Genomic DNA, 26383 nt, shown 5'->3' with positions numbered 1-26383 from the left:
TTGGTTCATCTTCTTCACTCTTCAAACCCAAAAAACACTCATCAAATTCACTCAAATCAGAGTTCCACCACTCAAATTCAATGTGAGAATAGTAAAGAAGACCTCTTGGTGGTTCACAGACGGATTTGGAGTGGAATTAGAGTGAAGAGCAACTTGGATTTGAAGATTTTATCATAAAAGGTATGTAACTTGAAACCCACTTGAAAATGTATGCTTTAGAATTCAAATTAAATGTAATTAGAGTGCTTAATGATTTTGTTTATTTCCGTTGCATGCTTATGTATTCTTTCAGATTGGGCAGGCGATCCTACGGATAGATGATCCACCACAGGTTACTATTACTTTTTGAGTGATTCTCTCATCTCCTGACGGAGTAAGAAACAAACAGTTATTTCTCGTTCTAGCACTGAGTCGGAATATTGTGCACTTGCTAATGAAACTTCAAAGGTTTTATGGTTATGTTGGCTCTTGGCTGACATGGGGGCTCCTCAAGATTCTGTCACTAATCTTTATTGTGATAATCATGGTGCTATTCAGATAACACATAATGATGTTTTTCATGAACGCACAAAGCACATTGAGACTGACTGTCACTTTGTCCGCCACCGTCTCCAAAGTTCTACCATCATCTTCAATCTATATCTACAACTGAGCAACCGGCAAACATTTTTACCAAAGCCCTCTCATCTATCCATGTTCGTCAGCTACTGTGTAAACTCAAGCTGGTCTCTACTCTATCCTCTTGAGTTTGAGGGAGGATGTTAAATTGTAAATTTGTTAGGTGGTTATATTTGTTAAATTGTAAATTTGTTAAGTGATTATATTTGTTCCTTGTTTTATGGTTTGGTTAAGATTTAGCTAGCTATTTTAGACTTCTTATATAGCTTTTTATACTCTTGTATTTCACACTCTTAATCAATGGAAAATACACACAAAAGTTAACACTAGTTAATAGCTTTTGATATTGTCATCTGATTGTCGTATGATTATCGTATGATTACCTTCTATTCGTTGTTACATAGTTAGTAGTTTCTAATATTGTCATCTGACTTCCATATGTTTACATTTTTTTTTATCAATTAGTTAGTAGTTTCTGATAGCGTTCTAGTTGTCTTCGGATTACCTTCTATTTCTTATCACATATGAGTTTTTTATATTGTCTTCTGATTATCATCTAGTTATCTTCTATTCTTTGTCATATATTAAGTAGTTTCTAATATTGTCATTTGATTGCCTTCTAATTTGTCATCTCACATGTTGTATCAATATACTCTCTTTTATATATACCTTAGCTCACTAATACACTTGGATATTGTATATATCAGCTTACAGATAAATTGTAATTCTCAAATGGAAATTATAGAGATTTTTCATATGAGTTCTTCCTCTTCTCTCTAATGTTCTTATTTCTTTTTGAACTCTTTTAATCTTCCCTTTTATATATTGATAATTTTTTAACTTATTTACTACCGTTAACTGATTTTATTTCAAATGAAAGACATATGTCTCTTCAAAATTAGACAATGAAAGTAAAAGTACACAAAATCTTGTTTACTTGAAATTATAATATTACTTACCATATATCAACCCACCGTCAAATACACAAACCTTGTTTACTTGAAATTATAATATTACTCACCATATATTATCTCACGATTCTCTCCTAATTCATTGTACCATATTTGTATCCAAACATTTGATTTATTGCCAAATATTTCTTCTCCCACGTATGGTAACATAATAAGAAAGAAAATAATATCATAAACAGAAAAGCTTTACGAAACAAAATCTCAAGAAACAACATATAAAAGAAATATCAATGCGTCTTCAACCACCAAACTTTACAATATCAAAGGAAAAAAATATCAAGAAAAGGAAAAATTTGTAATGTCACCGACAATCAAGAAGATAAAATCAATATAGCCAAGAACATTTTGAATGCAATCTTTTGATGAACGGAACGAGACAATGAAGATGATGAATAAATCGATGCAAAAAGGAAAGAGAATAAATCGAAGGAATCGAAGAAATTAGAGGACCTTGCGACAAGATGAATTAATCGAAGAAATTGAAGTAAAAACAAAAGTCGATAAACTTTTAAATGAAGAAATTAATCGATGGAGGGTTTTGCGAGAGGATGAAGAAATTGAATAAAAAAAAAAAAAGAAGAATATCTTAAATCGAATAAAAAACAAAAGGGGAGAAACTTAAGCTGGAAATGCAGGAAAAAAAAAAAAGGAATATGAAACATGGGCAATTTTGGAATAAATAATAAACCAAATTCCATATTTGAAAACCTTGTCATGTTTCCAAAATAACAAACATGGTGACACACTTGTCAAATAATACTTTTAAATTGTTAGCCCATTGTAAGTCCCTTTTTTTTCTAAATGGTAATAAATGTACCTAATTTCATGTTCTAACTTTTAAAAATCATTTGCTAAAAAAAAATATTTGTTACATGACAATTTTTTTATTAAATAACTACTTGAAGTGTACAAAGATAAGAACTAAATTTATAATTTAACCAATAAGAGAAAAGATATATTAAAAAAAAGACTTAAATATCAAATTAAACATAACTCAAGTAGTTAAGATATAATACGATTGACCAAAAGGTTAAATATTCAAATCTTCACTCTAAATGTTATTTAACTTAAAAAAAATAAGAAAAAACTTAAATATAGTTCAACAAATCAAATTATTACAAAGCATTTACGCCTCAACTTGCCTTGGGTTGGAGTTTCCAATTATTATAACTCATACATAATTACTTTAAAACTATTTGAAAACCTTCATTGTCTACCGTGTTTATTATTTGAAAACTTTTCTCATACGTTTATTACATAATGGTCTTCGAGAATCCCCACGCCATTATTGGAATTTCAAGCTCTTATCCATTTCTATAAATTCTCTGTGTTTTCTCTTCTTCTTCCTCGAGAATGCCCATGGCTGTTGTTCCCTCTTTACTGACCTTCTGCTGTTTGGCTTCGGCTTTCGCTGCGATTCCAGTTTCTCTTTCACTGCCTTTTCTTGTACTCCATGGTAAGATCTAATCTAGTATCCTTTTCTTCTTTATTCAGATGGGTTTTTTGAATTCTCTTCTTCATGTTTGATTCTTTTCATTTTAGGGTTGAATCTCGGTGCATCTGTGTCTATATGGGATGTTGGGATGGTTTTGTGGTTGGCTTTACTGTTTGAATGCTTTCTTGGATGGTTCACTCTTGAATTGTGGCATTTTTATGTGTTTTTGGAGTTTCATGTGTTTGAAGTAAGGGCGTTCAAAAAATTCAATAAATTTCCTAAGTTCGCTTAAAATAACTCAAATCAATCTAAATTAATTATTAATTTTAAAAATTATGTTTATGTTTCTTGTACAATTATATGTACATATTTTAATTTTAATTCTTTTTAATTTCATGATTTCTATTGAATAATTTATTCTCCAATGACTCCTAAAAATAATTTTGGACAAATATCAATTTACAACATGAATTTAGGGTTGTACCAATTTAAATCATAAATTCATAAGTGTGCTAATTTAAACCCTAAACTTTCATAAGTGAACCCTAAACTTTCATAAATGTATTAATTTAAATCTTAAAGTCTCATAAGTGTAACAATTTAAACCATTCATTATGGAAGTTTAAGGTTTGAATTAATGGTACCCCAAAGTTCAGAGTTTAAATTGATAATATCTCAATTTATGATTTAAATTGATACAACCCCAAAGTTTGGAGGTATAAATTGATATTTGCCTAATATATTTTTAACACTTTGGAAAGAAAATTAAATTGAGTCGTCAATCTTAATTCAATATATAAAAATAATTAAATAATTTTTTTATATTTTAATATTTTACTTATTTTTAAAACAAAAATTTAAATAAATGACCTAAAAGTTAAATATGCAAATCTCACTCGAAATGTTATTTAACTTAAATAGAGAAAAAAATTTAAATAAAGTTCAACCAATCCATATAGTTTGAGCCAACTTGCCTTGGATAGAGTCTCTTTAGACCTTCAATTATAATAATTGAAGTTTTCAATTGTTAACTCACACTTAGTTACAGTAGAATTATTTGAAAACATCTCTCCAATATTTATTACATAATGTTCCTAACCAACTAGAACAATTAATAATAACATAGAAAGTCAATAAATAGTTATAAATAAATGAATGATAATTAAGTTATTTATTAATTATCTTGTAATCAACATTTTTGTATGGGTTTAAGTGTCAAATCTAATGATTATTATAGGTTTAACAGTGTCAAGTTTAGCAAAAATATGGGCCGCATTGCCATTTGCCATCTGCCAATGCCACCCAATAAATGCCCACACCACACACCGCACCTTTTTAACAATCTTCCCAAATCCCAAGTCTCCTTTTCAGACGATATTGTGTGAAAACTCTTGAACTCTCAAATAATCTTGGGGGAACAACGATGAAATCCACACGCCATTTCTGGAATTTCAAGCTCTTACCCACTTCTATAAATTTCTCTCTGTTTTCTCTTCTTCTTCTTCCTCCACAATCCCCATGGCTGCTCTTCTTCCCTCTTTACTGTCCTTCTCCTGTTTGGTTCTGGTTTTCGCTGCGATTCCGATTTCTCTCTCACTCCCCTTCGTTGTATTCCATGGTAAGATCTAATCTACTGTCTCTTTCTTCTTTATTCAGATGGATTCTTTGAATTTCTAGACTTCTTATTTGATTCTTTTCGTTTCTGGGGTTCTGTATCTATAAGGGATGCTTTTGTGGCAGGCTTTACTGTTTTGAGTGCTAGTTTCATGTGTTTGAAGTAACATTCTGTAATTCAGTGAGATCATTATTGTGTTCAAGGATCTATGTTGTGGAGACGGAGAGACTTCGCAATATTTAAAAGATACTTGAGTTACTTTGTTTCTTGTTGATTTGTTTTGAGGTGCAACCTCATGTGGTATCATAGGTCATAAAGTCCAAATGAATATTCAGTAGAAAGAAAATGTCATCTGACTCGAGAATAGTAAACCTAAAGGGGCACTATCTTCAGGTGGATGATGAGGATGTCATATTGAAAAGATTGGGAGACTTCACAATCTTTAAAAGGGTGTTTGAGCCCCCAACTTGTCTTAGTTAGAGTGGGCTACTCAATATTGGGCCCTTCATTATAATTGAAATTTTCAATTATTATAATTCACCCTTAGGTACGGTAAAACTATTCAAAAACCCAATTGTCTACGATGCTTATTATTTTGTAACCCTCTTCGCCCCTTATTTGTTACCCATACCAAAATAGTCTGCAACCCTACACAGACCATTATAACCCACATAATATAATGAGTAATATTTAGGTGTAACCTCTCATACTTCCCTTTTTCTACATATCAAAAAGATAATATTTAATATTTTTTAAAAAATTAAATTGTCACATGACACCTCTTAATTGAGTGCAACAATGACTGCATAATAGATGAGTGCAATCAAGCTGCACCTAAATTTTTTCCTAATATAATAATCACTGACTACAATAATCAACTCAATACCCCAAATAGCTCCTAAAAGATACATGGGCTACTCTCATTATCAATTAATTTTGATATGAAAATTTATGTTTATCTAATACGTTGGTTTAGTTAAATTACTGGATTGTTTCCTCTATAAGAAGAGCCTTGCAGGGATATGCATCCGTTTGTGGAACTACAGCTCCAGTTTATGTTGTCATAAGTTCCTTGTTCATTGTATACTTGCCTTTTGCTTTTTCTAAGACTGAGAGAGAAAGTTTACCACTAGGTTGACTTTGGAAAAATTTCATGTACTACGAGTTTAGATGTTTCCTCCACTTATCGTTACCACAACGACATCATTCTAAAACTAATGGTGGGGTTCACTTGAAATAAATTTTTTTTTTTTTTTTTTTTTTTTGAAAAGCAAAATCATAGTGTGAACAGACGTAATTCCCGTAGTACTAAAAATTTTTTCGTTGATTATTTACATGTCAGCATTATTGTTCGAGGTTGGATAGATTTACTGTTGTCTAAGCGAGTCTTCTGTAAGTGCAAGCGGTTTAACTTGCCTTCGACCATCATAAATGGTTTAAAAAGTATTGAAGGTCCGAACATAGTTCATAATTTCTATGGGTTAGATGTGAGAAAAAATACACAAGACAATATCTTCATTTTCCATTAGCATGAGACATTTTGTATAACAGTCCGAAGACAAGACTTACATAAACTCAGAGTCCATCATACCATTCTTAAACCATGGCCGAAGGCTTGTTGTCCTTTAAAAAAAAGACACCATAATATCTCATAAGATAGCTCCATTGTTCCTGAATATCAAAGAATAACATAGTTCTCATTTCAGTCATATAAAATACTTGAAGGATTCTACTGTTTTTGTTTGAGATGGACTTCTTTTTTACTCATGGCAGGTATAGGAGATGAATGCTCACATCCTGGGGTTAAAAACTTCACTGAACTACTGAGTAACTATTCTGGTGTTGAAGGATATTGCCTGTATGTTTGCATAATACCCATCTTTCCATTTTTCCTCCTGGCTTTTCAAGTAAATCTTTAAAATAGTTGTTACTTTTGATAATGCATCATGAAGCTAAAATAGAACAAACTTGATTTGTTTAAGATCTTAGATTCTTATTTAGGGTGTAATATAAACTTGGTAACCTTGTAATAGCTCCTAAAAGTGTGGTTGCTACATTCTTCTAATTATTATATTGTCTAAAGTCTTAGGGATCTTGGGTTTGAATTAAATAATGTTTTGAGAGTAATCATTTTAAGTGAAGCAATTTGTGGGAAGTACTAGATTAGCATGTACTTCTTAAAGTAATTAGAGGTATTTTTACCTGTCTATTTACTTTTGACTATGCAACTATGAATCTAATCAATTCAAAGCACTTTTTACGAGCTCAACCTTTAATGAGCTCAAAGAAACTTGACTTTTACTATATTATATTTTGCTGCAAAGTTCATAAATCAAAATTGAAGAATAATGATTTTCAATTGCTAACTCTACCAGTGAAGTTGGAAATGGAGTGTGGGATTCTTGGTTTATGCCCCTTGAGAAACAGGTAAAAATTTATTGAAACTTCTTATTACTGGGGCTCGCCCCACCAACTCGAATTAACTTTTCTTTAACGCTCCATAACTCTTCCTTAATAGTTCTCATTCTAACTTAAGTTTTCTCCTGCTTTCAGGCTGGAATTATTTGTGACAAGGTGCACATGGCTACTTTATTCACTTCATCTCTTAAAAGTTTCTTGATGATTGAATGGTTTGGTACGAAAAAATGCAGGTGAAGAAAATGGAGGAGTTGAAAGAAGGTTACAATATAGTTGGTCTCTCCCAGGTGATTATCAAAATTAGATTTACATATTTAAATACATGAGTCCAATGAGTCAGTCAATTGACAAGACATATTTTGAAGTTATCGAATTAGTGAAGTCTTATACATTATTGCTTTTGCATACTTCTGCAAAAGATTGTTATCATATTTCTGTTTGGCTGATCAGGGAAACTTGGTCGGCCGAGGAGTCATCGAGTTATGTGATGGAGGACCACCAGTGAGAACCTGACTAAAGATCTTTTCTAGTCCTTTGATTCTGTTTGAGAACTCAGTTATTATCTATGTATCTCCTCACTGTTCATGTTCCTGTCCTACTCTGTGTCTAAAGGTTAGGAACTATATATCTTTAGGAGGTCCTCATGCTGGTATTGCTTCCGTTCCTCTTTGTGGTGTAAGTTCTGAATTTTCCTTTCACCTTCAGTTTCTGGATTTTTTGTTTGTGTTCATGTTCAATAAGAGTATGACCAAGAGTACACAAACATATCTAAGTTATGTCACTACTTTGAACTTTCCAATTGGTATGGTCCTTGTTGAAATGCGTTTTGGTTTCTGCAGTCAGCCATTTTCTGTCGCCTTGCAGACGAACTCATCAAGTCAGAGATCTACAGCGATTATGTTCAAGTACAACTCTGCCCACCTATAGCTTTTTCTTTTTCTATGTGTCTTTTTAATTTCAATCCTTCAGCTCTAAACAGGTTTTCCTTCTCTGCTGACCGTTGCAGGATCATCTAGCTCCCAGTGGTTATCTCAAATTACCAAACGTGAGCACTACTTCCTAAAGCTCATTTCTTTTTCCTCGATTGATCCTCCCGATCACAAACCTTCATATTTGCTGCTGAAATTTTGCTTTTTCCCACTTGAAAGTTGTACACACTGTGTTCTTGTTTCCATAAGGACATTGGTTTCTCATCACAACATGAGCTTAAAGTGACTCATTAGCTTTTACTTTCAGGCTATCCCAAAATATTTGGAAAAATGTAAGTTTCTACCAAAGCTCAACAATGAACTCCCACAAGCAAAAAATTCAACGTACAAGGAAAGATTTAGTAGCCTACAAAACTTGGTACTAATTATGGTAGGTTTGAAACGCTTTAGTTTCATGTCAAAGACATCTCTAAACTCTGTTTCCTATGGCTACATGAAAAGTCAGCTAATCTATATCTCCTATCCTAATATAATCTTTTTCTCTTGTCCAGTTTGAGCATGACACTGTTTTGGTCCCCAAGGAAACCTCCTTGTTTGGTTACTACTCGGATGAGGATTTTAATTCAACTATACCTGCACAGCAGGTAAGGGGATAAAACACATACGCATGGTGTTTTCTTTAACAGGCCATGGTTTAGCCAAGCTAGCCTACATGGCAATCATTTGACCTTACAACATCTGGTTTTTATCAACGTCTATAGTACTTACAACGATCTATGTTTATATACACAGTATGATCCCTTCTACTGATTTCTGCAGACAAAACTCTACATTGAGGACTGGATTGGTTTGAAAGCCTTGGATAAAGCTGGAAGAGTGAAATACATAAGTGTTGCTGGAGATCATGTTAAAATTTCTAACAGCGACACAAGAAAGTATGTGATACCATACTTGCAAGGATAAAGGGTCACTCAGATGGATCTGGGAAAGTCAAAGAGCACCATAATATTGATTAAATATGAGCAAAGCAGCAGTAAAAAAAAAGAGCAAGATAGTTAACAAAACAAAGTTCTTTGAATCCTCATGAACTATGCAAAAGCCTATTTTACAAATATATATGGAAAATATAAAAGTATTTATCCTATGTATTCCAAGAGACGAGTCAATGTTCAATGCAAAGAGTCAAATTTATGAAGCATGAGAATTGCATTAACACATTCAGAATGAAAACATATTGGACAGTACAATCTCACTTATAGATACGTATTAACAATTTCAATTCTGCCTGGTACATATTTTGCTATATTTTATCATATATATGAGGTAAGTACAGAAAACTTGTGACCTCTGAGTTGGTTTAATAGACATGGATGTCCACACTGAACCCTTCCAAATGAGTAGCACTAAGTGAACAGCCCTTCCCCACACCTAGATCATCTCCTGAAATCTTCTGGCTATGGTGTTTTGCTCGATAGCTGAGCCACAAACAAGAGATTCTTGTGAGGGCTGCCTGACCAGCAACACGAACCCTGCAGACTACGCTTAAATCTGCCCAGATATCACCCATGTCACTTTGGCTGATGCTTTGGTCATATCCATCAAGATCGGATTCTTTTACAACAACTACAGAACTATCATCAAATGTGATAAGATCATGCGATGATCCTGATACTTTCTTTCCTAGATCATCTATGTGACAGAAGGAAACATCCTTCTGCACAATTAGGTGGTAGAAGTCCAGGACAGCCTGCAATAAGAAACTGTCAATTAACATGCACGTACTAGAATTGTCATCAAATCCAAACTGGGATGAAAGGATTTCCAAGTTGGGTATGAAATATGGCATGCATATGTGCAGCTTGATTTAGGTCACTTTTCAGCTCAAACCAACATCGGTTTTCAAGTACTATCCACAAACCACCCCCCCCCCCCCCCCCCCCCCCCCCCCCCACACCAAACAAAAAAAAAAGGCCAAAACAAATTTTCGAAGTCCAAACTGACTGCCCAATGAAAAATAACCAAACCAAGCAACTAGTTTGGCCAATGTCTTCATTTTTTTCAGTTTCTTTGGTTTCAACTTCCACCCCTATATTTGTCCCCAAAAAAACCAACAAGAAACTTACAGCCGAGTTAGATAACTGTCATCTAAATGGTTCATCATCAGAGTAAATAACAAGTTCACTTATCAAAACGAAGAATTCATCATAATGAAAAGCCTCACAAAGTTAACAAGCCACAAGGTAGAAAGGCCTCAGAATACCTGCCACTGTGATGATGCTAAAAGCACTCTTGGCCTGATTGATTTCACATGTTTATAAGCTTCATCTGGCGTCATTTGCTTGTATTGCACCTGTACACCACCATAAAGACTGATTTATAAATTTAATTTATAAAAAAATTATTTTTTTTTAAAAAAAAAGTTATTTTATTTATGTTCAAAAGACTTACCAAATAGCAAATAACAATGGTTGTGCTACGCCCTCGTCCAGCTTTACAATGAACATATGTAGTCTGTCCATGTGATGCATTTTCTTTGATAGCAGCATAAGATCAAATAACGAAATTGTTCAATCAGGAAAAGTTTGTTTGACCCCATAAACTTAAAGGTTGCACTTATTCACATTTAATGAACATAGACTACCCTTTCACTAAAATAGAAATGAGCAACCTAGAGATGGAAGCAGCATGAGTTTGGTAGAAGATACGTACTGTGGATGAAATTCACAGCAATGCAAATGTCACTCAATAAAGGTGCAAAGCAATAGTCTCTAGTTGGAATGGTCAGATGATCAATTCCATGATCCTGCAATAGTAAAAAGGCAAAAATCATTTTCAAACCAATTTAAGGCACAAGTAGGTTAAGGGAAAAAAACCTAGAATAATCAAATCAAGAAACTGGTCAATAAATGTCAGCTGACACAGCCTCATATCAGATGATATTAACACTTCAATTTTCCAGACCAAATTAAAATGCTTCTTATAATTATAGAAATGGCGTCGGAAGTCACTCAAACGCCTTCTTATAAGTCCTTCTGGCACCTTGTTGGTCTGGTCATGTGGAAGAGAGGCGGAAAGGTTTTAGATTCCTAAAGCAAAGGTGGATTTCATCATTTCGAACAGAGATGCTGAAGAAAATTACTTGCTTACCAAGCTACAGAACAAGGTTAAAGAAGCACAACGTTTGGTTGAAAGATTGAAATAGATGAGTATTTGGGGATTGACACATTTAAAAATAGGAGACTATAAATTAGGTGAGGTTTTTGAATAGTTTGGATGAAAATAAGACTCAAGTTAGTACTAATTAATGATTCAAAGAGTGAAGAATTCCAGGAGACAAACGTCCAGAGCGAACTGGCCTTTGAACATTGTGTTTTTTATTTCCATAGGATGCCCAGTCCGAAAGAAGGATGCTTTCAAGCAACCATTCACACTGGAAGAAATCAAAAGTGTAATATTTTAATTTGATGGTTATAAGACTACTGACCCAGTAATTTTTATACAGCCTTTTATCATGAGAGTTGGGAACGGGATATTACAAGGGTATCATCCAAGTGTAGTTCAATAGAGGCAATTATTGATGTCTCTCTATGGATGAGACATTTTATCTACCTCGTTCCTCAGAAGTCTAATGTGCAAAATTATGGACCTTTGATCCATTAGTTTGGTTACAAGTATCAATGAGATTATTTTAATAACTTAGCAAAGATAATGGAAGAAGTGTTACTAGACACAATCACAAGTTCTTAACATTTCAAGGAGTGTTTGATAAGTGTGCAACCACAAACGAATTTGATTTCTTGAACAAATTTCTTTGAAGAAAAAGAAACTCACATTCACTAAACTTTCCAATTGTAATCAATTGTAGTACAAGAGGATAAAAAAAATCGTTGCTGTTACAGGTGTTATCCAGGGGTAATTTTCATCTCCCTGTCCCTTCTTTTTCAGTAGTCCAACTTCATGGAATATGAAGAGAGGCCTGAGTGAGGGTTTCAAGATTATGAAGGATAATGTTCATCTATCTCATTTTCAATTTACAAATATGTCACTCTCGAATATCTTCCTTCCATTGTTTAGGAAGGAGGCCCTTTCAAATTAAGTCTAACCTTGTAGCATAACATATTACTTTATTATCGAGTTTGAAAGAGAATAGAGACAAGCAATGATAGGTGAAAAATGCAGTGATTATCCAAGGGTCCCAAATGGGCCTGTTGGTGCGTCCTTACCTTGTTTGTATCTCCATGTGTCCTTAGGACACAACCCCATAGCATCCTCTTTCAAGATGCTCTGGTTGATAAGGTCCAAAATAGACTCTCCTACGGGAGGAAATTTTCTTTTGAAGGGAGGAACACTTAACCGTGACTCATTTGGTGTTGAGTGAGATCTCACTTTACTTTCTCTCCCTTGAAGATGCTTGAGACACATTGAGAATTGTGAAGGCATCAAAGAAGGGGGTGGGATGCATTTACTTTGAAAGAGACTATCCATACCCAGCGAGGAAAAGGATTAGAGAATTAGATAGGAAATCTTAACTGTAAGAAGTAGCCTTTTTAGCCAAGTGGCACCAAGTTTTGGCGAATAGAAATAGGCTTATATCCATACAATTATACAAATAGGATCCCATATTAGTTGCTAGCACTTGGCAGCACCATCTGAAATCCATGGAAGGCACTTTCCTTCTGCCTCCCTCACTTTCATAGTTCCACTTAACACAACCCTAGAGAATCTAACAGAATGCATTTAGTACAAGACAAGAAAATTCAAAAGACACTTACACGATATAGAGTTGAAGGAACCAAAGTCTCATATGGCTCATTTAGTGTTATCACTCCTCGAACGCCAACCTCCTTCAAACGGGGAACATCAGCAGGGAATGGAACAGCACCTAACAATATAAACTGAAAGAAAAAATACGATTACAACGTATACTTGCACTCTGATAATAATACATAATTTTGTTTTCTGGTTTGGGAAGAAATTGACAAGATGAAAACACATACCTCGTCAACCTTGTCCCACCAACGAAACTCCGTCTGAAGCTTATTTCTAAAAACATTGTAAAGCAAAGTCGGGTAGAAAAGTACACGAGCCCCAACTCCAACAACGATCCTTTTCACATCAGACCTAAGAATGCTCTGACTCTCCAGATTACTAACAATGACACCTGAATTTCCCTCTTCCCCATTCTCCAACTCCCCTTCATTCAGTTCCTCAATATACATAGCCTCAAATAAAAAGCCCCTAAAATCAAACTACAATAAACAGAATAACCAAAGAACACCAATTATCTCAAATACATAAACAAACCAGCAACCTATACCCGTTTTGCCGCAAATAGACAAATCTTCAACCAATACGCATGATTATACACAAACAATTAACATCCCCCATCGCGAAAACCTAACATTCATTCCTAAACCAAACCCCAGAAATGGAAAAATCGGAGAAGATCTCGACGGAAGAAATACAGAAAACGAAATTCTCACAAAAGTCGCCACCGTCCCGGCAGCCGGAAAAGAAGAAGTTGATGGAAGCTGCGATTGACCAACAGGAACGACGATCGATTTGGGGAAGAACGAAATTGGGAAAAATCGATGAAATATTTCGAATACCGAACCCTAGATTTTGCTTTGGGGATTGAAAAGCTACCATGGATTGGATTCTACTCCAACCATTTGCTTAACATTCTTTGAAACCGATTGATGAGAGAGAGAGAAACAAAGTAGAGAGAGAAGAACTCCGGCAAATGCTCTAAGGACAATCGACGAATTGGTTCGCAATAGTAATGTTAAAGTAACCTGACAGTCAGAAATGTTGTGTCGCAGCGCATTGATTTACGGCCACGTGTATGCAGGTCCTTTTGCCTTCGTGGAATTGTACCTCACAGACTGTCATTTTAAAATTTGAATTGTGAATCCAATCCGATTGAATGACAATTCACAATATTAATAATCGATAATGTACGAACCAATAGAATGGAGTTTTTTTTGTAGGAGACAAATATTTTTTAGTCCAAGTTATTTTTTGGGTGTTTGTCCGGACCTTTAATATTAATATTGTTGTTTTCAAAACTTATTAGAAGAATATTGTTGTTTTGAAATTTATTAGAGAAATATTGTTGTTTTGGGAATTTGAGGCTAGAGGTCGAACGTTGAGAACTCAACTAATGTGGAAGTCGAACGTTGAGAACTCGATAAACAAAAAAAAAAACTTGGAAACAATACATAAGCCGAAACTTCAACCCTCGACAAGAAAAATCTCACTAATCTCGCTTAGGTTGTCGAAGGTTGAAGTTTCGACACACATCCACCCTTGAGATTGCAGGTTTATTACTTTTCTTTTTCCCTCATAAAGGAAATAAAGTAATGAGATGGTATACTATATATATCTGTGTACTCGAGCTGCTTCTAACAACCTATGCATTTTGTTATCATTTCGAATTAGATGGAGGCTTGTGGGATTGACGTGAGGGGGTGGGGATGCTATATTTCTGGGAGCGAACTTCAGGCGAATATGAAGCGCATGGATACAAGTTATGTCTTGGAATGAAAGACAATTCCGAATTAGCTTTGTCTACGAACAAAAAAGTGTTTGTGATTGTTCCAGAAGAAATGAAAGCTAGTTTTACAAATGAAAGCTATCTAGGTCAAATTTTCAACCCTCAACTTATTTAAAACAATAATATTTTTACAAATAGTTTGAAAACAACAATATTTTCCTAAATAGTTTCTAAAAGTACAATATCCTTTTAATTTTCCCGTGTTTGTCCTGAAATTTTAAATTAGTTATTTTAGTCCTCGTATTTTTAATAATAAGTTTAAAAATAGGATTGGCAAAAATTCTCGCGAGTCCCCACCTTTTGGGGCGAGAATCCCTGGTTTGATTGGAGATGGGGATCGAATTGGAGATTTTAAATCGAGTTCCCAACTGGGGACGGGGAGGGTACCCCGGCCCATCCCCGTCCCCGATTAATTTTTTTATTTTTATATATATATATATATATATATATGTATGTATGTATATAAATAAAAATAATAAAAAAATGGGGATGAGTCCCTGCAGGGACCCGTTTCCCTGATGGGGATGGGAAAATACCCCATAGGACGGGGATGGGGAGTCCCCTCGCCCCGCCCCGACCTTATTGTCAACCCTATTTAAAAGGTCATTTCATTAACGGAAAATATATGTCCAAGTAGTTATTTAAATGGTAACGTGCTTTGTTGACTAATTGATGATTTGGATTTAACTTTTTTGAAAAGTAAATAAATAAATTTTAAAAAAAAACCAATTTGAGCCTTAAAACAACTAGCAACATGAACACAAATCTCAGAAAATCTTATTCCCTATTTTGTTCATCGCTCGTTCACTAGTACGGCTATCAGATATGCATACGACACGCAACACGCTTGTTCTTTGTTCATTGCTTGTTCACTGACCATGAATGGCCTAAAATTGAATTCTCTATAGCATGTAAATTTCAATTTGTAAGTTCGAACTATCAAAATACATTTGAGAGACTAAAATTTTGGATTAATGGTAGATTCTTGGTGGATTAAATCTGATTCTAACCACTTAAACTTTATGAATTCGAATTGGGCAACTCCATTTTAAGGGTTGACATTGGGTAAGAGGTAACTTCACACCCATGCAGATTCAATTCAATTGGGTAAGTGTAATTAGTAGTTCTTAACTTCTTACTTGTGAAGTTTGTTTGCTATTGTTGTATAATTTATATGTCTTGCTATTTTTACAATATATAATTTTAATTTGGGTTGCTTTGAATTTGATTCAAATCATAAAACTCCATTTCTAAGGCAAGCTTAAAATATTTTTGCTGTGTTGTTTGACATAGTTTTCTATTATTTGCGGAGAATTGAGTTGCTAGTTTGTGTATTCCTAAGAGGCATTGGAAATAGTTAATATACCACATGAAAATGGAGATTGGTTGAACAACCAATGCCCGAAATGTGCTATTTTTTTTTTATTTGTTTTAGCTTTGAGTTTGTTACTTGCTAAAATTGTATCGTTATTATATGTTTAAATAAGATGTAATTTTTATATTTAGGCTTTAGCATTGTAAGATATATGCAATTGAGATATGGTTTAACTCTCAAGAATGAGATGCATGTCAGTATCAAGTTTCAAGTTCCTTCTAGTTGTGAAGTTTCACATCTGATTACAAATCTTGTATCAAATCTTGGACTAAAAGTTGAAGAGAGTACAAGTTTTACAAAATTTGGAATTTTCTTCTTTTGCAATAAAAGAACAAACTGAATGATCCACAATGAAGGGATTCTTGAGTGGAAGCGGATCTCCTTCAATTCTTTACATAATTACATTTTTTACAGGGAATAAGAAAAGATTATGCATTTAATTTTAAACATACAACATGCTTTTAAGAAATACATGATAAATTAAAGGGTTTTCACGATCTTCAATGGAATCCCCAAACACTACCACGAACGGCGACCTCGGTATCCTCAGATAGGGAACCTAGGAGGAGTGAGCGTTATGGCTATTTTGGATTTTGAGGGAAAGAAGGAGATTGAGAGGAAGAGAGATCTAAGATGTTTTAAAAATACATGACTATTTTGAATCTTTCTGCAGGATTAAGAAGAAGAAGTTGAGTTGAATTCTGTCAACAACCCACATTAAACGTGGATGAAGAGAGAAAAGGGAGGGAAGTTATTTCCCTCCCATTAATTCAAATTAAATAAACAAATTTAAATTAAATTAATATAATATAATTATATATATAATAACTAATTTTATTATACATATAGCTATTTGTTATATCATATATAACATATAACCTATAGTTTCTATATTGTATTAAATACAATATAGTCTATAGTTTCAATTCTTCTCCCATTAATGGCTTTTAATATAAGTCACATTTATATTAAGTTTAACCATACGAATCCAAATCATATAATAATATTTGAATCGCATTCAAATATTTATTTCCTTTCAAATAAACTTCATATTATAATGTATCAAATACATTATAACAATTATATCATATATAATTAATTCCCTCAATTAATTTGAACCATTCAAATTATTCTAAAAACTGATTCTCATTTAGTCCTATTGAGCTACCGATGGGACCTCATGGACCTATAGCTTGAAGCTTCAATGATACGTAAATAATTAATTAAATTATTCACCATCGGTTAACTGTCGGGCACTTCACTAAAAACCAACAGTTGTACTCTTCACACTACATATATATTTTTGTGTCCATTGAATATGACCAATCAGCGATACGATGACCCTTCACAAATTGTTCGTAAGTACAGTTGTGCTAAAATTACCATTTTGTCTCTATAGTTACATCTAACTCCTTAAGTACCACTGATCCCTTTAATTAATAATAAATCATAGTCCAACTATGATCGAATCCCTCTCGGGCCAGGAGAAGGTGTGGCGCCACATTGTTCAGCCCGAAATTAGTCCTAAAGGGAGTAATTTATCTACTTGCCCTGACATTCATGTGAAGTTGTGTTCCCAACTCCCCAATCAGATGAATCCCAAAATGGTAGGCTTGTTGGGTCGGTGATCTGGCCACTCTCACCCATTCAAATCAAAAGACTGCCCTCATAGGCAGGAGTTCACAACTCACTCAGGATTCAGGTTATGTTACCTATGGTCATCCTGGTGAAATGCAAGTCTCTATTATGAACAGTGTTATATAATGAGATTAAAGATTTCATAGTCCGGTTTTATACGAACTCCTTTGTATAGAATATCCCCACTCACATATCCTCACATCAATGATTAAGATCAGATCGTTTGTAGCACTTTACAATAATTGTAACACCTACAAAGCGGGTCGATTTAGGGCATCAACCCCAACAATCTCCCACTTGACCTAAACTAGTGGGGTGTACAATAAAATAATATACAAAGTACAAAAAGCAATAAACTAGGGCATAACACGCGTCCAATACAAATCTTCCACTTGCCCTAATTTAGACGTGGTCTGTCCTATAAACTCATGCTCTACAGGTGATCCTCAAACACCTTAGTCATGAGGGCCTTCGTGTTGGGTTGTATGTCCTAAAACTCACAGTTTATAATGATTAACATATTCTATCATCAATAAAGATGTTATTAACGTTTATTCAATAAAACTTGAATATGTGAATTGCACTTGTAAAGCCTAAATCTAATAAACTAAAGATCCATGGCTATTATATGAATACATGAACTTTATGTGCAGACATAAGAGTGGATCAAGTTCAGTAAATAGCCAAAATAGTTTATAGTATACAAATAAGGTTGGGTACCTTATTCTAGTAACACTGGATGTGGCCTACTTTGTAATTGTTACAATCTGTTGTAACGTGCTATAAACAAAGAGATCCTGATTCGTTCATGTATTGACATGAGCAGTGAAGGCATCCTATGCAATGAATTTGCATAAGATCGTACCAAGAATTAAGTCACTCTTACTTTATAATGCCGTTTACTATTTAAGACTGAATATTTCAAAGCGATGACCTAGGTAACATAACCTTAATTCTGAGCTAACTATGAACTTCTGTTTATTCAGGATTATCCTTAGATTTTCATGGATGAGGGTTGTCTCAACAGTGTTGGCTTAATAAGTATCTCATTTCAAGGGTAAGACCGGGTAGATAGCTAGAAATATAGGGTGCAAGATGGAATTTACTTCTACCCGCTTTTAAGGATAGTAGAGAGGTTGTTCCCTTAAGTGCTGACTCCCGGTCTTGAACAAGGGTCCTCACCCTCTCATTGGCCCGAGAGGGGCTCGGTTTAGTGTTTGGATCACAAATCAATTGTTCATTAGAGGATCAGTGGGATTTAAAGAGCTAGATGTAATCTCGGGGGTAAAATAACTTTTGATCCAGCTGTTATTACGAAAAACTGTGAAGGGTTAACTTACTAATCATGGTTATATCGAGTGGACATAATATATCTATAGTGAGGGGAGTACAACTACTGGGCTTTAGTGGAGTGACCCGGTAGTTAACGAATTGTGGTTAATTAGGTTAAAGAGTTTAGCCGGTTAATCGCGAATTGTTGGAGCCCATGATCTGTAAGTCCATGAGATCCCCCTACTAGCTCATATCGGACTAAACCTTAGAACAGTGTGACGAACGATTTTAAAGTGTTCAAATTCGATTTTTGTAACAAAGCGTTCAATATATACGATATATTTAACCTAATGTTTAATTGTAAATTAAACATAAAGAAAGAGAAAATAAGAGATATTTAAATAAGATTTAAATATCAAGATTATGAATAGAGATTCATATAAATTGGGATTAGTGTTGGATTTAATATTAAACTAAATTAATTAAATTATTTAATTTTAAAATTGATTATTAGAATTAATTTTTGAAATTAAATGGATTTGGTCAAAATTGCATTACAAGTCAAACTGTTGACTAGGTCAAAAATGCAATGTAAGTTAAATTGTTGGCTTTTGATTTTTGAAAGTCAAAAAGTCAAATTTGTTGATTTTGGACTTTAAGAGTCAAACTTTGACCAAGTTAGTGGAAAGATCCAACATTTGTGTGTCGGAAATGCCAACTTTTGCATGGCTAAGTGTTGTCTTCACTTGAAGACACTTGTCCCACTAAATGCCACTTTGAGTTAGTGGAATTTTGAGTGTCAAATTCTCATCAAACTCAAAATTGCATATTTGCATGTAATGGTCTTTAAAAGGAGTATTTTATTGCTTTTGAAGAACTTTTGGCCATTGTGAGTTTTGAAGAGATTATGTGATAATCTCATCCATTTTTTTCTCTCAAAGCTTTAGCTTTTTTTCCTCTTCAAATTAGTCACTCACCGGATTCCACCATCCCGTTCTAAGGCCAGACAATAGTCAGGAAGACTCTCATGGTTGTCTACGAACCGTTCGTGAGGAGATTGGAGTTGTTTGGAGAAGATTCAAAGACTACAAAGGTTGTATTCTATTTCCCCCTTTTTTTTCTTATTTTATTGCATGCATGCTTATCTTTATAATTAATCTAATTAGAGTACTTTAGATCTCTTTTTCTTCCGTTGCGCATGTGTTTGTCCCATCACTTCATAAATGGATCAGCAACATTGTGCTCCAAAGCGATTTGCGTGACGACCATGTCTCCTCGATGCACAATCTCTCAAATGAAATGATACTTTACTTACTGTGCTCCAAAGCGATTTGCGTGACGACCATTTTGGGAATTCGTCTGATTTGAGAGTTGGGAACACAGCTACACAAGACGGAATTCACTCATTCTCTAATATCTAGGTAAGTAGATAAATTGCTCCTTAAGGGCTAATCCTAAGGCTTGAACAATTGTGGTACCACACCCTCTCTTGACCCAAGAGGGGTTTAGTCATAGTTGGACTATGACTTTATGTTCATTAGAGGGACTTGGAGTACTTAAGGAGTTAAATGTAATTAATGAGGCAAAACGGTAATTTTGGTCAACTGTACTTCGACCAATTTGTGAAAGGTCATCGCACTATCGACTAGTTATATCCATAGACACAGAAATATATTTGTAGTGCGAAAGTGCAACTGTCAGTCTTTAGTGGAGTGACCGACAGTTAATGGATGTTGAATTATTTAATTGAAGGAGTTTAATTAATTATTCAAGTACATTGTAGCTTTAATATACAAGTTCATAAGGTCCCTCTGTAGTTCAAAGGCATTTATGAGATCAATTTTTGGATTAATTTGAATTGTTCAAATTAATTGAGGGAATTAATTATAGATGATATAATTAATTTAACTTAATTATACATTATATAATTAATATAATGTATTTGATACATTAATAATATAAAATTTAATTGAAAGGAAATAAATATTTGAATATGATTCAAATATTAATTATGTGAATTGGATTCGTATAATTAATTTAGTATAAATGGGATTTATCATGCATTAATGAAGAGAATTAAAATTATAGGTTATATTGTATTGATACAATATTAAACTATAGGTATGTGTTATAATATATAGTTATATATATATATATATATTTATTTAAATTAAAATTAATTTAATTTAATTTTAAATTAAAATTTAAAGGGAAGGAAATAACTTCCCTCCCCAATTATTTCTTAAACTCACGTAGTGAACGAGGGACAATTGGAGGGTGGTGATAATTTTCTTCATAGAAGATTTTTGTAACAAAGATCTTTCTCTGGGTTTTTTAGATCTTTCTGATCTTTACCAAAAACTTCTCTTCTCCTATCAATTATTTTCCTTTCTTCCAAAAACTCAGAGCCCACACCTCTTGAGGATTCTCTACCTAGAAGAAAATACATAAGGTTCCAATTGGTGGTGTCACTTTTGGGTATTCGTGATTGTACGAATTGTTCGTGATCAGTTTGGAGAGAGGAGTTCGTGAAGGTTTCGGTATCTACAAGGGTAAGTTTCTTGAAACCCTAACCCTAATTTCATTTTTTCCTTCTTCCTTACATGTTGTAATTTATAAAATTTTGCATAATTTTGTTCTATAAAATTTTTGTTATGTGAAAATAAAAATTGGACCAATCCCCACTTCCACTATAGAACTTCATAGTTCCTTCAGTGGTGGTCAACATGCTTTGCCTAGACAATGAATGAAGATGAATATTGATCTGCTTCTACTCGAAATTAGTCAAAGTCAGTTGATGATCACCAATCATTGAAGTTTCAGCATTGGATGAAGCTTCATTGATCGAATGAAGAATATTTTTTTTTTTTTTTTTGGCATGGGATTGGTTTGAACGAGACGGTTCATTATGTCCTAGAATCTCAATTAGGTCATCAAGTATGGGATCTTCTTTAAAATTATTTTTTAATAAAAATTAAAAATAAATAATCCAATCTCAGCAAAGCACGTCAACGATTAATTAGTCTACTTGGACTGATCTGTTAAATTAAATATTTTTGTTGAGGAAGATGACTTTTTAAACCTATTATTGAAAACTAGGGGACTAAAATGGCTAATTTAAAACTTCAAGGATCAAATGCACTTATTCCATAAAACTCGGAGACTGAAAATGTTTTTTTTTTTCATTTTTTTTTTAATTATTAGGTAATAGAGAATTAAGAGTACCTTTACTAATTCTTAGTGAAAAATTGTGTAATCGTCCTTAATAGATTAATCGTAAAGGGCTACATATACAAATATAATTGAATAGTTTTTTTAATCGCGTTTACTTAGAATTATAATATGTCACATTTACTGTTACCATTATTATCATAGTTACCGTTTAAGATCAAACAATAACGGTAACAATAAATGTGGCATATTCATAATTCTTATATTCTGATTGTAACAATATCAGCTAGAGAGTCCTACGTAAGTTTGAAACGTAATCGGATTAATCGTCATCCGCTCCTCAATCAGATTATGTTCTTGGATTACAAATTTCGAAGTGGACCTCGCATTTGCATTACAATTATGAGAGACGGGTAAACAACGACAAAGGTAATTAAATGATATTCACTTTTCAAATTACTATTGATTTATTATGTCTTTCTTCGGATAAATATTGCCTAAATAAAAACTCTAGTGTTAACAAATTACAAGCCATGGTCACAGCAACCCATGAAGGGTGATCTTCGAATCAAAAATTATGTTGATTCTTCAAGCATGAAAAGCTATACCTAAGCAATAATACGTTGTTATCGAATAGCTCAAATTAAAAGTGTTTAAATAACTCAACAACCCAAGAGCTATACCCATAAGGGTTGAGTTGGGTTAGTTTTGTAATTTTTCTATTTTGTTAGGTTGGATTGGGTCCCAAGTTGAATAAAAAAAATTAGGTTGACTCATCCCACCTTGAATTAATCATAAATATACACTATAAGTCTTAATTTTTAGGGTTTGACTCTCGGTTGGATTTTTAATAATGATTTTTTAGGATTATTATGATGTTTTTCTTTATTTAAAGTTTGTAATAGATATTATGGATATTTGGTATATAACCTTTGAGTTTTATAAGATTTTAATGAAGGGAAACCAATGAAGGTTCCAGTACATAAGCGGGGATCGATCTCATTTTTAATTTTCACAGAATACAAAAATTACAGAATAACAAGAAGAAGATTATGCATTAATAAATCTAAAGTTACAACATGCATTTGTATAAGAAATGGGGAAGATATCGCTTACCCTTGAAGCCAATTTCTTCACGTTTCCCTCGATCTAGATCATGGTCTCTTCTCCGATCAGGACACCACCACAAACAAACCTTCTGTATTCTCTAGGGTTGAGAATTGGCAAGAGTTGTGGGCTCTACCTTAAATTTGAAAGAGGGATGAGAGATTGAGAGGGAACAGAAGAACTTTTCTTCTCCGTGAATTTTTTGGAGAGAAACTGAGAGAGTTTTTTCAGTTCCTCAAAATGGTAGAAAAAGACATTTGAATTCCCAACACACACACTGCACGTTTTTCTTGAGAGAATTGGGGGAGGAAGTTGTAACTCCCTCCCTTTAATTAAATTAAATATAAAATTAATTTAATGAAAAACATTATATATATATATAATAACCACCTTATTATATATATATATACTATATGTTATATCAAATACAACATATAACTTATAGTTTTTTATTATATCAAATATAATATAACCTATAGTTTTATTATCTCTCAACAACACGTGGTATTTAATATAAATCATATTTATATCCAAATTAATTATATGAATCTCATTCATATAATTAGTATTTGAATCATATTTAAATTCCTCTCAAAATACTTTATATTATAATGTATCAAATACATTATATTAATTATATCACGTATAATTAATTTCTCTCAATTAATTTGAACAATTCAAATAACCAAAAATTAATTCACAATTAAATCCCTATTGAGCTACAAAAGGGATCTTTTGGATCCGTAGATTAAAGCTTCAATAGTGTTTGGATAATTAATTAACTCTTTAATTAAATTATCAAACTTTCATTAACTACCAGTCACTCCACTAAAGACCGACAGCTGCACTCCTCGCCCTATAGATATAACTAATCGACAGTGCGATAAACTTTCATAAATTACTTATAAGTATAGTTGGATCAAATTACCATTTTGTCCCTATAGTTACATCTAACTCCTTAAGTACCATTGACTCTTCTAATGAACAATAAATCATAGTTCAACTATGACCAAGTCCCTCTTGGGTCAAGAGAGGGTGTGGCCACATTCTCCAAGCTCCGGAATCAACTCTTAAGGGAGCAATTTATCTACTTACCCCGACATTAGAGAATGAGTGAATTTCGTCTTGTGTAGCTTTTGTTCTCAGTTCCTCAATTAGACGAATTCCTAAAATGGTAGGCTTGTTGAGTCGGCGATCCGGTCACTCTCACCCATACAAATCAAAGGACTGCCTTCATGAGTAGGAGTTCACAACTCACTCAGGATTCAGGTCTTATCACCTATGGTCATCCTAGTGAAATGTAAGTCTCTACTATTAACGACGTTATATAATGAGACTAATTATTTCGTGATCTAGTTTTATAAAAACTCTTTGTATAAGATACCCCCGCTCACATGTCTCCACATGAATGATCAAGATCAGATCATTTGTAGCACTTTATAACACCCGTAACAATTACAAAGCAGGCCATATCCGTAGTGTCACCAGAATAAGGTACCCAACCTTATCCATGTATTACTGACCGTTTATGTTATTATTTAAACAAGATCCACATGTATGTCTCTACATACTTATTTAAATTACATAAAATAACCTAAGATATTAGTTTATTGGATTGAGTATATTCTCATAAAATAACAATTATTTTATTAATAACAATTTGTTTATACAATATTTACAAACTATGAGAATATAAGAGATTTAGGACACCAATTCCAACATTTAGTTATTAGTCATGTGTTATTTTAAATTAAATTAATAAGAAAATAATAATAAATCAATAACTCAACTAGAAAAATTGTTTGAGAGGTTGGAATGTAATCAGGATTATTGGAAATTAGATGAGTGTTGAAATGCGTGAGGAATTGAAAGTAAAATGGAAATGGGATCGTGAAACGTAAAAACAATGGAAAAGAGAATTAGGTTAAAAATTATCGGAATGAAATGAGTTGAATATCACAAGACGGACTTAAAACGCTCAATCCAAACATAAATTTTGGATTTCATTACAATCCAAATTCATTCTATTACAGTTCCCCACACAGCTCCTTATTATCTTTTGGTTCTAAGTTACTCATTTTTATATTAATTAGTTTAATCCTTTCAACCTTACACATTATTGAAATATTTAAAATTAAAATATATATATTGACATGGCATGAATGTAGTTAGTAAAATCACATAAAAAAAAATAATGATAAATGGTTAACGTCAAAAATTAATGTATTAGATGATCGTATAATTACAAAATATATTTTGTTCATTCAAACATTCGAGAATCATCTATGAAATTCAATTTACTAATTTTATACATTTTAATACATGGTGACTTACTTGACTCAACGTTACTTGTTATATAAATTTAATCAATTTAAATATATACTATATTCGATGAACGTATAATAGGAGAATTTTTCAATACCCATTTCACTCTCAATTTCAAAGGAAATGTACATTTTACCTTCACACATGGATTCGTTTTCTCCTAAATCTCAAATCGTTGCGTTATGCAAAATACAAGAAATGTCATTATGCATGATTACTTTAATACCCTCGATGTGAAACACATTAATGTTCTTGATCTTTTAATAAATATTGCGATCAACTAGGCCATATGAAGTTTTTGCATAAGATAGTGGAGGAGGTATTGAGAAGCTTGAAGTAATAACTCCTTCGTTGACATAATTTTATTTACATTATTAATATCTAATTAGTTTAAGATTTATAAACAGATAACAATTTAACTTCAAATTTTGATTTATTACATACTTATTTTAATTTTTTTTCTTTTTAAATTGCGAAGTATATGATTATTATGAAATATATTCTTCTTCTTTTTTTCTCCAAAGATTACTTTCTTTCCAGAACCACAAAAGAATTGCCTAGAACAATAAGTTATGTTTTTTTAGGATAATAAATATTATGTTATTATGTCATTTTGTATCATTATTTATTTAAAAAGTTTATTTCAGTTATATATGTATTATATTTTAATTATCCTTCTATTTTTATATTTATTTATTTCTTTTATTACTTCTAAATTTGTTGTCAATCAATTAAAATTTAAAATTAATTATTAGTATATTCATTCAAAAGAAAGGAAAAAAAAAGTCCTTTTTTTATTTTTTATTTTTTTGAAAAATGTGCCTAAATCATTTTCAACCATGATGGCAAATATGGTTGAAAATATTTGAAGCATAATTTTGTCCACAAATTAACGATAACTATAATTAACTTGAAATAATAAATATAAAGTTTTAAACAATATTATTTTAAAT

General features: G+C 32.8%; 2 protein-coding genes across 3 annotated transcripts; one reads left to right on the top strand and one right to left on the bottom strand.

Moving 5' to 3' along the window:
- Nucleotides 1-4381: 4381 nt before the first annotated feature.
- Nucleotides 4382-9178, top strand: LOC120090383 (palmitoyl-protein thioesterase 1-like). 2 transcript variants are annotated; one of them, XM_039048007.1, is made up of 12 exons: nt 4385-4642; nt 6413-6497; nt 7015-7066; nt 7193-7213; nt 7291-7344; nt 7508-7558; nt 7670-7732; nt 7897-7962; nt 8064-8102; nt 8294-8416; nt 8538-8630; nt 8806-9178. In XM_039048007.1, exons 1-12 carry the CDS (start codon nt 4543-4545, stop codon nt 8947-8949), a joined length of 891 nt encoding a protein of 296 aa, XP_038903935.1. In that variant the 5' UTR covers nt 4385-4542; the 3' UTR covers nt 8950-9178. The 2 variants fall into 2 exon arrangements, with proteins under 2 accessions (XP_038903936.1, XP_038903935.1); XM_039048008.1 differs by lacking the exons at nt 7508-7558; nt 7670-7732 and having other exon boundaries at nt 4382-4642.
- A 32-nt stretch (nt 9179-9210) lies between these two features.
- LOC120090382 (phosphatidylglycerophosphate phosphatase PTPMT1) lies at nt 9211-13750 on the bottom strand. The gene is made up of 7 exons (XM_039048006.1): nt 13470-13750; nt 12984-13224; nt 12759-12881; nt 10696-10789; nt 10435-10517; nt 10247-10336; nt 9211-9733 (listed from the first exon to the last, which is right to left on the bottom strand). Exons 2-7 carry the CDS (start codon nt 13203-13205, stop codon nt 9344-9346), a joined length of 1002 nt encoding a protein of 333 aa, XP_038903934.1. The 5' UTR covers nt 13206-13224; nt 13470-13750; the 3' UTR covers nt 9211-9343.
- Nucleotides 13751-26383: the final 12633 nt, after the last annotated feature.

This window comes from Benincasa hispida, chromosome 11, assembly GCF_009727055.1.
Source record: "Benincasa hispida cultivar B227 chromosome 11, ASM972705v1, whole genome shotgun sequence".
NCBI classification, from domain to species: Eukaryota; Viridiplantae; Streptophyta; class Magnoliopsida; order Cucurbitales; family Cucurbitaceae; genus Benincasa; species Benincasa hispida.
This window is presented reverse-complemented; position numbering and strand designations above follow the sequence as displayed.

What these genes read in the sequence shown, in the direction of transcription:
- LOC120090382 (XM_039048006.1), bottom strand. Translation starts at nt 13,205, where the DNA reads ATGTATATTGAGGAACTGAATGAAGGGGAGTTGGAGAATGGGGAAGAG. An exon ending in TGCTGTGAATTTCATCCACA is followed by an intron (nt 10,518 to 10,695) that starts GTACGTATCTTC and finishes CTGCTATCAAAG; the next exon opens with AAAATGCATCACATGGACAG. An exon ending in CCATTGTTATTTGCTATTTG is followed by an intron (nt 10,337 to 10,434) that starts GTAAGTCTTTTG and finishes GGTGGTGTACAG; the next exon opens with GTGCAATACAAGCAAATGAC.
- LOC120090383 (XM_039048007.1), top strand. Translation starts at nt 4,543, where the DNA reads ATGGCTGCTCTTCTTCCCTCTTTACTGTCCTTCTCCTGTTTGGTTCTG. An exon ending in CTGGAATTATTTGTGACAAG is followed by an intron (nt 7,214 to 7,290) that starts GTGCACATGGCT and finishes GAAAAAATGCAG; the next exon opens with GTGAAGAAAATGGAGGAGTT. An exon ending in TCTACAGCGATTATGTTCAA is followed by an intron (nt 7,963 to 8,063) that starts GTACAACTCTGC and finishes TGACCGTTGCAG; the next exon opens with GATCATCTAGCTCCCAGTGG.